The sequence below is a fragment of the Tachypleus tridentatus genome, chromosome 10 (genome assembly GCF_004210375.1).
Source record: "Tachypleus tridentatus isolate NWPU-2018 chromosome 10, ASM421037v1, whole genome shotgun sequence".
Lineage (NCBI taxonomy): Eukaryota > Metazoa > Arthropoda > Merostomata > Xiphosura > Limulidae > Tachypleus > Tachypleus tridentatus.
The window spans coordinates 40790351-40807411 of NC_134834.1; the positions used below are offsets into that span (position 1 = coordinate 40790351).

Here is a 17061-nt window from a genome sequence, read left to right on the forward strand (position 1 = left end):
TGACCAGTTGGATTCCAAGTTGTTGTCAGTAAGGGCCTTGAAATATTATGTTGCCAACACCTTTAGAGTGCAAATAACTTTTTATACTTTGGAATCCTTGAAATTTCTGAGATTTATCCATGGTTTCTTTGTCAAGATGGGTACAAAACCTGATCCTATCACTTATTCTGAACTTTATTTTGAGTTCAGGAAACTCTGCAAGCCACATTTCATGAAGTTTGTCACATTTCTATGTCCAACAAAGCTTGATTGAATTACCCATTGGAGGACATTCTGTTGGTTTGTATGTGGACTTCCTCCAATACTTTTATCTCACATTATTTGTATGATGTTTATGACTGAGGGTTTATGACTACTCCCCATAGCTGTCTCTTAGCAACATCCACTAAATTATAAGTAGGTGTAAGTATTTTATTTACTAATAATGTTCCTTTTCCACTTTCCAGGCCCCTTACCTCTTTTTAAGAGAGTATTGTCTGGCAGCTGTGCTTTTATCCAACCAGTTTTGCACTCGCAATAATCAACTCAGTATACCTTTTCTAGGTTGCAACAGGCACTGTAGAAATTAGATGTTCCATAAGACCATCTAGAGGCAGATTGAATGATATTACTGTACTGTGCTGCACCACCACTTCTAGACTATTATGACTAAAGTATAAGGTTAGTCTGCTGGTTCTTGCCAATCATTGGGTTGAATAAATTGGGGTCAGTTTGCTTTTAAATATGTAGTAAACTTGGTTCACTTCTTCCAGAGTTTTGTTCCTCAGGACTCCTCAACATGCATTACCTCTCCCATATTCTACTAGTGAATCTAGGTAGTCCTTATCACACACATTTTCCAGTCACTGAGATGGTGGACAGGTTATATTTCCAAAGTGTTTAAGTGACTTTCCTCCTCTCTTGGAGAAAAGAGCAAAGTCAGGGGATTTCCTATTTGGGATCTTGAATTTTTTTTTTCTCCCAGATGTTGGTAGGAGAAGCACCAACCTTCATGGGGGGTTTACTTGTAATACAGGTTCAAAATTATTATTTGTCTATCAAGTTGGGTTGAGTTTTTCCCTTTTTTTATCAATATTGGTTCAGTATACTTTTCATGGAAGAAGATCCATTGTGTCCTTGTAATTCTGAATACATAGCAGTCTTATACTTGGTCCTTTTTTGAGCATGGTTTGCTTCTTGCCCACAGTTGTGGAGTAAGTATAAGAGCTTATAATTCCAAACCAGATGGGTTGTTTCTTTAAGTTGAGAAGAGGATTTGTCTGCTTCATTTTAATTACCTACTCATGATTTCAGTTGCTTTTAACACAGCACTCAGTAGCTATAGGTCAAAATCTACTTGTATGTATATGTTTTGTGGCCCAAATGCCTTAAACACTAACATGGGATTTAGGGACCACGTCTTTCTAATTCCAATGCTGAGCAAGGAAATTTTGGGAAGACAAAAAAGCACATTCTACCTCCTTGAAATCTTATTTTGAAACAACACATGAAAATGGCTGAGAAAGCCACAAGGAATAGATATACTCTGAGCTTTTGATTAGTTATTCACATGTCATATACGGATATAAGGATCATTTAAAAAAAATGGGCAGATGTGGGTATCCACTGTTTGATTCAGTACATGAGCAATATCTCAGCAAATATAGAAGATAGGAGGTTCTTATTTCTAGCTTGTTAATATCACTAATTTGAGTTTCCAATTCATACAAAACTAGAGACTTTGTACTCTGACTTCACAAAAATCTAATTTGAACCAATGTGGCATTTAACATACCACTTGACACACAAAAATTGGTGTTTAAGTTTTATTAATATTACTTTTAAATTAGGAACTTGAATACTGTATATTACTAAAATCTTAATTATAATCTACAGTTCAATACCCAGTTTATTAACGTAATAAAATAGTAATTCAATAACATTTTGAGTGCATGTCAACTGTGAAGATGACATGGAATTTGACCCATAATCTGTTGCAATAAGGTTAAACAATCTTACACCAGTACATATATAGCTGAACACTGTGTACACTATTTCACTAAAGGTGTCTTTAACTATTCAGGATTTTTCTAAACCATTGGTTACAGCAAAGTATTATTTAGACTTACATAGATTGTTGTTATTGAAGGCTGAATAAGTAAGTATATCCTTTAGTTTTTTACTTTTCTTATGATATCCAAACCAGATTTTTTTATTTACTTGATGAAGAGGAGTGATGAAACATTTATCCATAAAGGGCATAATACATGAAACAAAATTTTGAGGTGATAGTTTCTTATTTTACTCTTGTTTGTTAAAACTTGGTGAGTCAGTATTGTGGAATGCCTTAGTAATGTAACTTTATAGATAGCCATTAGACAACAGTAGCTTTGGGAGTTTCATCATAGTTTTTCTTACTACCTGTGATGTTGCAGATTTTTAAACTTAATTGACTTATAATGACACTCCGTATGGTGGCTGGTGGGAGTTTGAGTGTAGAATAATTAATTTAACACATGGTTTGGAATGTATGGTAGTTATAAGTTTGCTGTTTTCAGTCATGACCATGGCATTAAGAAAAGGTACAAAATTCTAGCTATTATCAGTATGAGTAAGTTTAAGTTTTATGTCTATGTGTTGATTATTGAGGAATTCAACAAGTTTGAAAAGAGAATATAGCTCATGATTCCATATACTGAAAATTTCGTTGGGATATATGTACCACCTAACTGTTATATTTCAAACATCCACTGAGTAAAAGCTGATAATTTCAAGAAATGCATAAAAATAAAGGCTAAAATGACAACAATATTGTTGCCAATAGTGATACTTTGGTTTGCATACAGAGAGCTGAATTGAATTTAAAATAAATTGTTAAAGAAAAATTTGACAAAAATTTCACTGAGTTTTATGGTGGTATCATAGGTAGTAGAAAGGGTAGCTGATCTAATAAGATTTGTAACCAAGCTTATACTTCTACATATATAGAAACAACTTCAGGAGTGATAGGACAGAGTTGAAATTGGTGCTATTTTTTGTGAAGGGTTTTTGTTGAGGAGAGAGTTAAGTAGTTTCTGTGTGTAATTCAGATGCTAACAGTGTTGCTTATGCAGACTATGTGACTTAGAGGGGTGTCAGATTTATGATCTCTGGATATTCCATACAGTTTAGGGAGATTTTAATAAGATGGTCTGAGATTGCAATACTTTTCAGTTCTTTTGTAGGGGTTTGATTTTAGTGGTTCCTGACTGTTTGTATCTTTCAAGATAAACTTTAGTCTCCTGTATAATTGGATGTATTCATTAAAGTAAAGCCTTTGTACTTGTCACTCATTTATAGCTTACTGCTCATTTCTTGAAAGACTGGACTTTATATGATAATTATATAAAATCCTATCAAAATCATTTTACTTTCTCAATACCCTTTTCTCTATTAGGGCATATTTTGAGAGGTACGAATTTGGGAAAATCAAATTGTACAGGAGAAAGGTTAAATTATGATTCATTCACATTGTTATTGTTGTTAGATATGTCTATATTCAAATATGTCTTGTATGATTATGTAATGAACTCTGTTTTTATGATTCATCTGACCACTATTTCTCACCTGTATGACCAGTTGGATTCCAAGTTGTTGCCAACACCTTTAGAGTGCAAATAACTTTTTATACTGTTTTATATGCTTAGTAAAGACATATAAAAGCTTTTTATCTATAGTTAGATATTAGATGTATGTCCTTGTTTATATTCTTTGAATTTTATTAGAATGACTTATAATAAATTTATATTCATAAATAACTGTATATTCCTCCTCAGGCAAAAGCGTCGACTTGACACTGGTTACAAGCGAGCCTATACTGAAGATGAACTACAAGCAGCACTACGAGATATTCAGACGGGAAAGTTAGGTACACGTCGTGCAGCTGTTATTTATGGTATTCCACGATCAACATTAAGGAATAAAGTTTATAAATTGACACTGGAAAGAAAAAATAAACATAAAGGAACTTCTCTAAAAGCTGACAAAATTAAGCAATCTTTTATTGATGACATTCAGCCAAAAAAGACAGAAGATGACAGCTCAGATGTTGGGAGTGAATCTCTGCGACAGTTGTTAAAGATGACCATAACACACAAGACACAGAAGACCAAAACAATCTCACCAAGTGAACAGAATAAAATAAGTGAACCTTCAAATATGTGGCCATTTATTAGTCCTGATTTCTACACAAGTGATCATCTAAGCATTCATCGTTTAGTAAATAGTCTTGAGTACAGCCATGCTGTTGCTCCCCTCATATCTCAGGTGAGTAACTAAACCCTCATGTGTGATATGATCTCATAAAATATACTTATCTTTTGCTTGATTTTCTTTATTTCACAATTTTATGTCTTTTCTAACAGTTTTTAATTTACTTTTTATTCACTGTTTCTTCTGTTATTTCTATAAATATTTCTTATTCTTTTGTTTTGATCATAATATTTGATTTATGTTAAGACTTAACTGTACATAATTCAGATTTTGTTTTTAAGTATTTTAATATTTCTATTCTTGTCATCACCCAACTCTAAATATTAATTATTTTTAATTAGATTTAATTTTAGTTACTAATTAGTTTTTATCCTGCATTTTGACTGTTAGTCTAGTGCCACCTTCAGTGAAGCCCTGGTAATTTATGTGATGGCAGGAACCAGGATTAGATTGTGAGTCTTGTTAATAAATAGTAACAGCAAGGAGTCAGTTGTAAGTTCACAAGCATGAATCTGTAAAATATTTATCTTTCTTTGATTAACTTATAGGCTGTTAACAGAATATCCTTACATTATTGATTCACTTTATCCACCCAGGTATTTGTACTATGCGTGATACAGTTTTAGTGTACAGACAACTTTTTGTTTATGTAATACCAATTAATATAACATAAAATTTAAGCATATAATCCATATTTTAATAGTGTATAAGTTCTTAATTCTACAAGACAATATTTTAAAAAATTCTAAATTTCTCCAAAGACGTATGACACATTTTCTCTTAGCAGTCATCATCCATAGTTTGTCCATCACTCCTTGAAAAAGTATGAAATTAAATGTAAATTACTTACTACAAAATTGTCATTGATCAGATAAACCACATTTATTATGGTTTTTAGCTTTGTTTGGTTACAGAGCTATCAAATAGAAAAATCAGACTCATCCTGTCACATCCTCTCTTATGCTTAATTATATATTACTTAGAACCAGTAGAAACTCAGTGGTTTTAGCTATCAAATGACTTGTTGTATAACGTTATGTTGTGAATGGTTAAATGTAAATTTCACTCAGAATATGAACATTGTTCCCATGAGAAAATTAATGACTAGCTGGGATGAATTTGTAATGGCTGTTGTCACATAGCTAGAGAGCCAGAAAATGTTTGAGAGGTAAAGTTATTTGTCAACTTTTTGTATGCCATTAGTCTATATTGTTTGGACCATTATTTAATTAGATAAAAATTATTAATTACAATACTATGAGTAGTATAAGAAATTAGAGTTAATGATATTTTATTTCTTGTTTTTCATGTTTATTCTTTATGTATAATTATAAAAGCAACTAAAATGTAAAAACAATATTTTTAGGTTAGTTAAGATTAGATTAAGTAAAATGAATAATAATAAAATTAAAATTGTTTCACAAGGCACACAAATGTGAGCTGCTTGTACTAATTCTAGTAACTCGTGGGTAATATAATTGGATAGCGTAACATGGGCTGCACTTTCCCCAGTGATTTACAACTTATAAGCATATGGACAGTAGTTAGTCATGGTTCAAAGGGCATTACAACAATAAAACTTAATTATAAATAGATGTGTACAATTATGAACTTAAAGCTAATTAAGATAAATGAATGTGGTTTTACATTAGAATATGAAGTCATTATAGAAAGAAAAATGATATATATTTAGGTTTATTTTGGGGGGGTTACAAGGTCAGTCAGATTTAGTGATACACTTTTGACTTAGGTTGGAGAAAATAACAGATAAACTATCAAATTTTACTGAAAAATTTTTGAAATGTATTTATGAGGTGTTACATTTTTACTGTTATTCACTTTGGAAGTGTGTGTATGTAATGAAGGTTATCAACAACATGCATTTTTCTGTTAGTGGCTGTTATTGTATTTTAATTTCAAACAATTTATACAAGTTTAATAATGTAGTAAAGACTCTTAGATGCCTCTTTGTAGATTATTAAATAAAAATGTTATATTACTAAAATTTTGTAATAAACTGTGTGTTGATGTAATGATCTTACTTTCTTTTATAAAAGATGTTAGCAGGAATAGAAGCCTTAGCTTTAAAGAAACCAACTTGTGGTCACAGCATGCTAGATCAATCCCTGACAGACATTAGCCAGCTACCAGTACTGCCACACCTCATTCATCATCTTGCAGAAGAGCGACTCCTTGTTGAATGTGATCGAAGTAAACAGCTTAATGAAGGAACAAGTAAACAAGAGAACGAAATGTCTGAGTGCTTATCCAATGTGATACTTAAAGTTCCGTCCTTTAGACCAGGCTCTCAGACAAACCTGAACAAAAGTGGCACAACTAGTGCTCTGTCATCTAGTCATCTGGGAAGTAAAGGTATATCTGTGTCTTTGAAAGAACTGATTGCTAAAAGTATTACCCAGAGGGTTGGAAAATCTGATGTGTGCGTAAGTAAGGAAGACACCTTAATTAACAGTCAGGTGGTAGGAAAAGAAGAGAAAGTCTGGAACAACTTGAAAAGTAGGTTGATATTAAAATCTGCTAGTCAAGACTCCTGTCCAAACTCTTCTCAAGTTGGTGAATTGCCTAAAAAAGAAAGAAAACAAATACGTCCTAAACGTGGACGTTATAGGAATTATGATCATAATAGCTTAACATTGGCTGTGCGTGCAGTACAGAGTGGTGAAATGAGTGTTCATCGTGCTGGAACTTACTATGGTGTACCCCACTCCACATTAGAATATAAAGTTAAAGAGCGACATCTATTACGTACCAAGAAGAAAATAAACTATCCTCAAAAATCTTCAGAAAGTTGGACGTCTCCTAAGAATAGTGACAGCAACCAGAGTTTAAAGAAACTTTCTGGAGGGACAAATGCAAAAGGAAATGAGCTAACAGTGTCTCCAGGTAAGTTAGAAGATTCACCTTCACAGCAGATTTCCTTACCGTCCCAAATTTCACTTTGGCAAACTATGCCATTTTTTTCTGTGGACTTTCCTGGGCTGAATTCTAGCTCTGGTAACTTTTTTGCCTCACAGATGATGCGCAAATTGCAGGCTAATGCTCAAAGGCAGGAAGGGGATAGAGGAGAACAACAGCAAGAAGTAGGCATTCTGGAAAACCTGATTAAGAAGACTCTTGAAAAGTCAGTTTCTTTGGAAGAGAAAAGCACCTCATCTTTGATCTTTTCTAGTACTAAAGAAAGTGATACAAATATAAAGAGAAAATAGTATAACTTAATTTATCTTCTTTTTCCCAGTCATATTGTGGAAGCAGTGCTGAAGCACTCTAATGTGAAGTAGAATCCTTTGTAAATGTTTATCTTCTGTTGTCTGTGTGTGTGTAAGTGGTGCACTTGGTGCCTTTTTAGTTGTCTTGTCTTATTTACCATTTGAAGATCAACCTAGTCTCAGCTGTGATGGAAGTAAAAGTTATTTACTTTATTGTAATCTATAATCATGTGGATTTTCACATTACTGTTGCTTTTTTTTATGAATTTTAAATTGCTAAGTTTATTCTTATTATTTTTATTATTATTGTTATTCTAGCAAACAGCATTGGCAAGACTTTTATTAATCAACTTTAACTGTGATATTGATTTTGGTTTTAAAGTTATTCCCATTCTTTATAGTAAAATCATTCCACAGATATTTCCTTTTGTGTGATCATTCCAAAAGTTATTTAGCATTCCAGTTTGAAAAAAAATAGATTTTCTAAAAGTATATTCATTCTAATATTTGGCTGAACTTCAGAATAAGTAAACTATATTTTAAATGCATAAACTCACATCTTTGTAATGAAGTACCTTTTTCTGATGTTTTGATTGTTGTTATACAAAGCCTGTCCTCCATCTTTCCAATATATCACTTTATTATATAATATCCACATTTTTCTTCATGACACTTCACCCAAACAAGTTCACAAACTTGTCATGTATTTGTAACTCCTCACACCTCCATTCTGTTTCTGAAAGTGCTGTTTACCAGTCTTATTGCTTTGTACATTCTTTTCTTTTGTGGTCTGTTTGTGCCTATTTTTTTCTTGTTGCAGATCACATGTGCTTGGATTGCATTCCTATAGTCCCCTTTTCTGAATAATACTTTGGTTTATGTTGCTAGCATTAATGTTTGTAGCAAACTACATGGACTTCATCACAACTAACATATTCGTTTTTGTTGAATTTTTAGTTGAATTTTTTTGTTTCTTTTTGACTAACCTGCATATTGTTTTTGATTTTGATGCCCTGCAGAAGAGACTTGGGTTTAAGCTCTTGAAGGGAACTTCCTGTGTCATGTTTGAATCATTTGATCCATTCTTATGCATATGCTTTCCTTTGATATTTACATTTGGGAATGGAAGAGCATATTTAATTTTTCCTTCATCCTATATTTTTGTCTGTTTTCTGATAATGGTTTTTTCTTCCTATTAAATCCTAAACTTTACTCAAATGTTTGTGTTAAGGCATTCACATGATTGTTAGCTTGTATATCTGGTGATTATAATTGAGCTCCCAAGAATCATTAGTAATAGCTTTTTACAGAATCTTCTCCTTCAGTTTCTTTTTGCTCCTCATGCATATATTTCTGACATTCATGCTTCATTGTTTCAAAGAATTAAAATGTTTTCTTCTCACTGATTTAACCATGATTATTGTTACTATTTACATTGGTTTTGGGTGTCTTCTTTAAGTCGGTTCAATTCTTAAACCTTTTTAAGAACAGGTTTTGTCTGTTACATAATCTGCTCCATTTTGATATTGGCCAAAGATTGACAGTTGAAATTATTATTTTGGGTATTGGAGCTTGAATTAATATTCTGTATTTTCATTCCCACTTTACAGAGATGTGTCCCTCTCTTTGGCATTGTCAGGAGGAGACATTAGGTCTGATGAAATACTTCATAGAACTACTGTTGGTGTTGGCTTTGGTTGTTTTTTTTAATTCCTTTTTAGTGCTTGACTTTTCCTTTAGGACATTTTGTGAACTTCTTTTTGTGATTGATTGGAAGCTCCTCCCTCTCAAGTATTTCCCTCTGTGTTTTCTGTTGATAAGACTCTTTCATTCCTCAGGTTTTGCTCAGTACATTCTGTGTCTTTGAGGATGTTAAATTCCATTTATTCTTATTTCATTGTGTCAGTAAAGGATGTGTCATATAGTGTGTTTACCTCTGAAACTAAAATCTATCATTTAAAGACTCAATTCCAGAATGATGCTTTAACTTTCTTTCATTACTTTTGCAGCAGATGTGATTTTAGGTAGTCTTTTTCATGTTTGGTACACTCTTTTTTTTTTTTTTTAAGTGGTGTTCATCTTAATAATCTTGATAATTTTCTTGTCATTATGTACTTTTAATATTTGAAAAATATTTATTCAGTGTTCTCTATTTTCAAATGCTAGATTTTTTTCTTTTTGAGTACAGAACCTTTCACTTCATTTGGAGATGTTTTTAAGCTAGGTTTCATGGATTTCTCATATTGAGATTAGATTATCACCTCTGAGGACTTGCACAGGTAGAAACTGGGTTTTGATACTCGTGGTGGACAGAGCACAGGTATCCCTTTGTGTAGCTTTGTGCATAACAAAACAAACAAAATAGATTATCACAAATTTTGAATTTTAGGTACCATGGAGACTTCTTTAGTAATCCCTTTCAAAATGCCACAGTCATAATTTCCCTATTTCAGTTTCTGATACCACACTTATGGTTTCTCAATATGAGTCATTTTAAACATATTTTTTTCATATTTCACCATTATATATTTATTTTTCTATCTGTTTATTAAGGGTTCTCACTGATTTACAAAAATTATATTTTTGTTTGGTACCCTTCTTTTAAACCAACATAGCCTTGGCTCTGTCTTCCTAGTGTAAAGTTTCACCCCTTGCCTTCCAAGAAAAATGCTCTCTCATCTGTTTTACACATGGAATAGGTTTATTTTAGATAGTCTTTGCCATTAGTCACCAATCAGTGTGATATTTCTTCAACTATTATGCTCTTTCTCTACCTGTATCTGTAATTGTCTTTATTGCCATGAATATTTAGCTTTTTTTTTTTCTTGTAGACTATGCCTTTTTCATTATTCTATCTCTTTTCGGTTTTTCTGGGTTCTTAGCATGGAGCACACGCCATTTTCTCAAGGATACATATTTTATCTTTTTTTTTTTTCCCCATGGAATGTCCATTTGTTTGTTACTATCTCATATTGAGCTTACTGGATAAGTGATTGATTATACTTTTTTCCACTGTTTTTACTTCTTTTATTTATCAGTTCATTCATACTTGGAATCTCCATTATAAAAAAAAAAATGTCTTGATGGAAAATTGAGTCATATGAATTGATCTTCTGTTACCCTTGCAAAATCTCAGTATCATATCATCAGCTTCTTACTTTAAACTTGCAACTCTTTTTTTTTTTTACTAGAACTTCTGGATATTTAATTTAGACTTTTTCCAATGGTTTTATTTCATGTAGAATGCCCATACTAATGTGCAGCTGTCTTAACCTTCTTGGTGTAAGTTTTTGTTTGTTTAATGACTTCAAAGCTACAGTCATTCTTTCTGTCGTTTTACTTTTTGCCTTGGTCACTACCCTTACTGATGGGGTATCTATAATAATTTAATTTCAAAAACTTTAGTCTCAAGTATATTCATTTTTTAAGAATTAAAAATTAAATGTGCAGCCAAATATCTTATTCTGTTTATCACTTGTCACTAAATTAAACAGCTTTCCAGGAATTTCATCTTGTCCAACCTGTACATGGGAAAGTCAAAAGAATAGACTTCTCACAACAAAACCAATATAATTCGGTGAGTAGTGGTAAACTGAATAACAGACTGGGCTTCACATTTTAAACAGCTTGTCTAGCAGAATAATTTACAAGAGTAAATAAACATATCCCTAGTGTAAAGTTTCACCCCTTGCCTTCCAAGAAAAATGCTCTCTCTTCTGTTTTACACATGGAATATGTTTATTTTAGATAGTCTTTGCCATTAGTCACCAATCAGTGTGATATTTCTTCAACTATTATGCTCTTTCTCTACCTGTATCTGTAATTGTCTTTATTGCCATGAATATTTAGCTTTTTTTTTTTTCTTGTAGTCTATGCCTTTTTCATTATTCTATCTCTTTTAGGTTTTTCTGGGTTCTTAGCATGGAGCACACGCCATTTTCTCAAGGATACATATTTTATCTTTTTTTTTTTCCCCATGGAATGTTCATTTGTTTGTTACTATCTCATATTGAGCTTACTGGATAAGTGATTGATTATACTTTTTTCCACTGTTTTTACTTCTTTTATTTATCAGTTCATTCATACTTGGAATCTCCATTATAAAAAAAAAAAATGTCTTGATGGAAAATTGAGTCATATGAATTGATCTTCTGTTACCCTTGCAAAATCTCAGTATCATATCATCAGCTTCTTACTTTAAACTTGCAACTCTTTTTTTTTTTTTTACTAGAACTTCTGGATATTTAATTTAGACTTTTTCCAATGGTTTTATTTCATGTAGAATGCCCATACTAATGTGCAGTTGTCTTAACCTTCTTGGTGTAAGTTTTTGTTTGTTTAATGACTTCAAAGCTACAGTCATTCTTTCTGTTGTTTTACTTTTTGCCTTGGTCACTACCCTTACTGATGGGGAATTTCGTAGTGGAGAAGTGAAAAATACCACAAGAAAATGTACACAAAACAACCAAAACATTTTTGTTATATAACAAAAAATCACTGTGCTTTATTAGCAGCATCTAAGAATTTTGATGCTTTGGGAATTTCAGATACCAAGGCACCCTTCTACAATAATTATTTGAATTTGGTCCCCCTATTCCATTTTGAACTAATTTGTCTGCTTTCATTGTGAGATCTACATTACTTTAACATTCAGAATATCAAAAAAAGGATATTTCAAGAAACAGGGGTATCTATAATAATTTAATTTCAAAAACTTTAGTCTCAAGTATATTCATTTTTTAAGAATTAAAAATTAAATGTGCAGCCAAATATATTATTCTGTTTATCACTTGTCACTAAATTAAACAGCTTTCCAGGAATTTCATCTTGTCCACCCTAGACATGGGAAAGTCAAAAGAATAGACTTCTCACAACAAAACCAATATAATTCGGTGAGTAGTGGTAAACTGAATAACAGACTGGGCTTCACATTTTAAACAGCTTGTCTAGCAGAATAATTTACAAGAGTAAATTAATATCACCGATGCTGCTTAAAATTCCTATATAAATATAGAACTGTTGTGTGAATTATGACATCTCAAAACAATGTGTATATATGTGTGTTTTGATGATAAGAATCAGTGCTTTGAAATAACATTAATTTTATTTTTTATAAAAATTTGAGGTTTTTTTTTTAATCCTTAAATTTAATTTACATGTTCTAGAAACTAAACTGAATATTTTTGGGTAATAATTCATACTAAGCAGACATTGTAAAATACTTGCTTTTTGCAAATTGTGTAATGTTTGATTAGTACATCAAATGCATTTAAACTTTCATTATTTTTAAGTTAACTTGTGTCATTTACGTACTTGCATTTTTGGTAATCATGGTAAATAATTAAAAGCCAATTGCTCTTTTGATATTAGAAAGTTTTTCTCATTGTGACATGATAGTTTATATTATACAAGGTTCTCTAAGTGAAGTTCAGAATGTATAAATTATTTACAAATTCATTTAATATAATTGAATATGCCTCCCCTACTGTTTGAAATTAACTGTATAATATTCTTTCTCACAAAGATTAAAAGGTTATGAGTGGTATCTAAAGTAAGGATTAAGTTTGAGGACCATGTCAGGTGTGTCTTGACAAAAAAAACACAGAAAAACGACAACATAGCTTACGGTATGAAAATTGATTTCCAGTATGATATAAATCTTTTGTTGCTATTATCCAATGTAAATTTCATACAAGGTATCTATTCCACGAGTTTATCAACATATTCACGATAATTTTTTATTGTAAAAATGGTTACATGGGACCTCCCATTATTTCAGTGACTTCATCATCCTATTGTCCATTATTGATGTGAAAAACTAGCTTTTACAGTGTAAGAGACCTATGAAATGTTATACGATCTCCACTTTTGTATCTCAGCTTGTTATTGAAATGGAGTTGACTTCATGTAAATACATAAAACTCATCTGCACACATGGAATGTTTGTACTAGTAGTAAATGAAATAAACAAATTAATCTATTTTTACTGATATTTCCAAATGATCCTAACAATAGATTAAAATGGCACTTTTACATTAAATTTTAAACTTATGCAGTTAACCTTTTTATGCCTACGGGTATATATGTACTTGGAAAACTAGAATACAGTGGTTTTGTTTTCACCATGTAAAAAATAAAAGAATCTTGGATGCTGTAATCATTTAATTTCTATAGAAGATTAGTTTTTTTTTGAGAAAGAGCCAATGGTTTTCATGTCATTCTATAAGTGGCAAAGATATAGTGAAATAAAGAACTTTGCCAAAAAAATCATTACTCACGTAGTAATATATAGGTTCTATTTTATGTCACATTGTGTGTACACTAACACAAGTACATGAAAAATAGCATAGTATCTTAGAATTACACATAACTTAATAAAGAAGTACATTATTTAATTAATTTTAATGATACATGTAAAAAAACTGTTCAGGTGTTATAGCACACCGCAGGCTAGAAGTACAAAAAACAACAGCTAATTTTTGTTGATTATATACACATTATCTGTGTTGGGCACATTAGAAAAAATAAGTATCTCATTACTAGCTATTAGATTTCAGAAAAAGTAATATGAAGTTAAAAACAAAACCCAACAAACTATAACCTGAGTGCTTTCAAAAGGTGTACCTTTCTTCTTCAGGGAAAACTGAGAGTACTTAAAAAAGTAATATACTATCCTTATATATATATATTATTGAATAAAAGAATAATATGTTACATTACTCCTTACATGTTATTTGATACTTTTTTCACTTTTGTCCAGTGAAACAGTTATTGTGATTATTACACTTTTTGAGCTAATTCCTAAAAATTGGTCTTGACACTATCTCAAAGAAAAATTATATCTATCGTGTTCTTCAGGTATTTGCTTAGAATTTAGAAACTGACATTCACTTGACTTTAAAAAAGAGAAAAACTAATGTTGATGTGTAACAGATAAGGTAACAAGACAATTTTGTTTCATTTATGCAGGAAGTAACTGAACTGGTACTCATTATATCTCATTAATCAAAAAAGTATTACTATTTCAGTAGTGAGTTACAAAAATGACATATTACTCCTACTTCTGCATGTTATACAATATCTATATATGTTTCAGTTCTTTGATGTTGTAGTGTACAAGGGTATGAGTCTTAATTATTGGATTTCATTGTAAGCAGATTGATATTCATAGGTATGTTCCATCCATTCATTGTTGGTCAACCTGAGGTTATTAAAAATTGGATAGAGGAATGTTAGAACATCTCAAAGAAAATGCTCCTTCACCTTATTCCTGTTATTATGTGCAGCTATATATATATTTATTTAGGTATTTATTCAGTATATAGGGATAAAAAGACCAACTTTGGGTACCTGAACTCACCTGCTTTATACTTGAAAAAATTGTCAAAGGAAGGAAAATGAGGACTCGGGAACTATTAATACAAAGTTTTCCAGTTTAATTGCAAAGTGATGTTAAACTTTTAAATAAAAGGGTGGAGGTTGGGAGTCTTATAGAAATGTAAGGTGGTCTTTTTAAAGTATTAGAATATGTTTTGTGTTTTTGTACATCTCATAAAAAAAGGGGTAGGAGTAGGGAGTGGGGTTATATTGTAGAACTTTAAGGTGGTTTAATTATACTGTTAGGTTATATCTAAATATTAAGGGTTAATGCTTTTCCAAAACTGGCTGCAGATAGTGAAAGGCAATAGGAATTGAGACATTGTGTGTTCAAGCAGTCATTATCTAACCCTTAACTACTTCTCTTTAGTTGTTAGCTTGTTTAACAATGCCTCTTGGATCTTTTGTGATACTCTGAATATCCCAACATGTTTGAGTTCTATGCCACAGGAATTATCTTTCAATGATTTAACAATGAGGACTTGTAATGAAAGAAGATTTTTTGTAGTCTCATTAAAGTGTTTTTGTTTTGTGTATTTAATAAATTAGTTCTAGTTACCAAAACAGTAATAGGCAATTTTTTTAATCAGCACTATAACACTATAATAATGAAATTAGCATAAATCATAAAGATTACAAAGAGATTCAATAATCAGCATTTTAGCTTGCTTTACTAGATCTCATCATCATTAAAATTCGTAATAGATAATGTCTGTTCATGGCACACAAATATGTTGGGGATATTCCATCTATCAGACAAGATCCAGATCTGATGTCAGACTAGCCAACAACTAAGGAAAATCAGTGAAATGCTACGAGGCAAGTATTTGGACCTACAATGTTTCATCTCCTACTGTCTTTTGCTGTCTGCTACTAGTTTTGGGGAGGCAGTCATCCTTAATATTTATGTAGTCGTAAATTACAAATTTCTACAATGTAAAACTCAACCTTCACCCTTTTACTGATGAGATTCACAAAAAGGCAAAAATATTGTCACAGTTGAAGTAAACCACACTATATTTCTACAAGACTCCAAACCTCCACCCTTTTATTCAATAACTGCAAAATAATATTAAACAGAAATAAAACCATTACCCTAATTTGTTCAAGTACAACCGAAATGAGCTGAGACAAGTCTAGCTACCTGAAGTTGGTCTTTCTGCTGTAGTATACTGAACAAAATACCTAAATATATTTAGTTAGTTACTTATAAGCCAAGGATGATCTTGAGTAATGGCCACTTAGTTCTCCACAAAGTAGTTTCTGTAATCAAGAGTTTACTTTTTAATATAATTTTTTCATTTATTATAAAGACGTAGAAACATTTTCGTGCCAGTCGTTATAAGAATTAATTTTGAATTTAAGAATAATTGAACATTATCTATAAAAAAAATACCATTGTTAAAAATCTCTAATTCAGAGATAATAATTTTTTTTAGTGGTATAAATGTAACAACGCTGTTAAGGGTAGGTAAATCAAGGATGGGAAAATCAAATTCCCTTCTTTTACCAACAATAGGGAATTCTCAATAGCTGCAACTGTAATTAGACCTCAACTTGGTCAAGAGATGATGCTGTGGGCTAAAGATTTCCACTTCAGAAAACAAAAACACAACATCTATGAGCTGCCAAGTCACAGTAAAGAAATGACCATCTGTACTTTGCCTTCTATAAAATTAATATTTAAGTAGTGTTGTTGAGTGTCACTGTTATTGCTTCTTTCTGTTATAAGCTCTTTTGGATAAATTAATTTTGAATTAAAATTCATGTTATTGATAAAGATTAAATAATCTACATAAGGAAAAATATACATACACAGATTAATACCAATTTAAAAATGAAATTTCATAGAACAAAATAAGTTGGCCATGTTCAAAGAAATTTGCACACATCGAAATGCCAGATTTTTTATCATACACTTGCTGGATTAAAATAGAAGTACATAAGCAAATAAGGATATTTCAATGGGTTCTAGTTTCTTTTCAAACATGACCAACTTGTATCTGTTATTTTATGAAAGTTATTTTTGGTTCGTATGTTTCTTTTAGAAATCCAAGAACAAAATTTCGTGATTTGGTTTTAAAAATGTTGACCATTGTATAAATTTGTTGCCTGAACTCTGAAAAAGTTCCTATTTTGAACTATCCCGTTTTTATAAGTTTATTGACTTAAACACTAGCCGTAGACTATATTAAAATATTGAATGATTAACGTTATATAACATACA

General features: G+C 31.3%; 1 protein-coding gene across 3 annotated transcripts in view; it reads left to right on the plus strand.

Annotated features, from left to right (window-relative positions):
* Positions 1–13627, plus strand: part of LOC143229123 (mushroom body large-type Kenyon cell-specific protein 1-like) — a 73265-nt gene extending 59638 nt beyond the window's left edge. For all 3 annotated transcript variants that reach the window (XM_076460979.1, XM_076460980.1, XM_076460981.1), the window contains exons 6-7: positions 3795–4284; positions 6288–13627. In XM_076460979.1, the coding sequence (XP_076317094.1) occupies positions 3795–4284; positions 6288–7457 (1660 nt within the window). In that variant the 3' untranslated portion in view covers positions 7458–13627. The remainder of the gene's footprint in view (positions 1–3794; positions 4285–6287) is intronic.
* The last annotated feature ends 3434 nt before the right edge of the window (positions 13628–17061 follow it).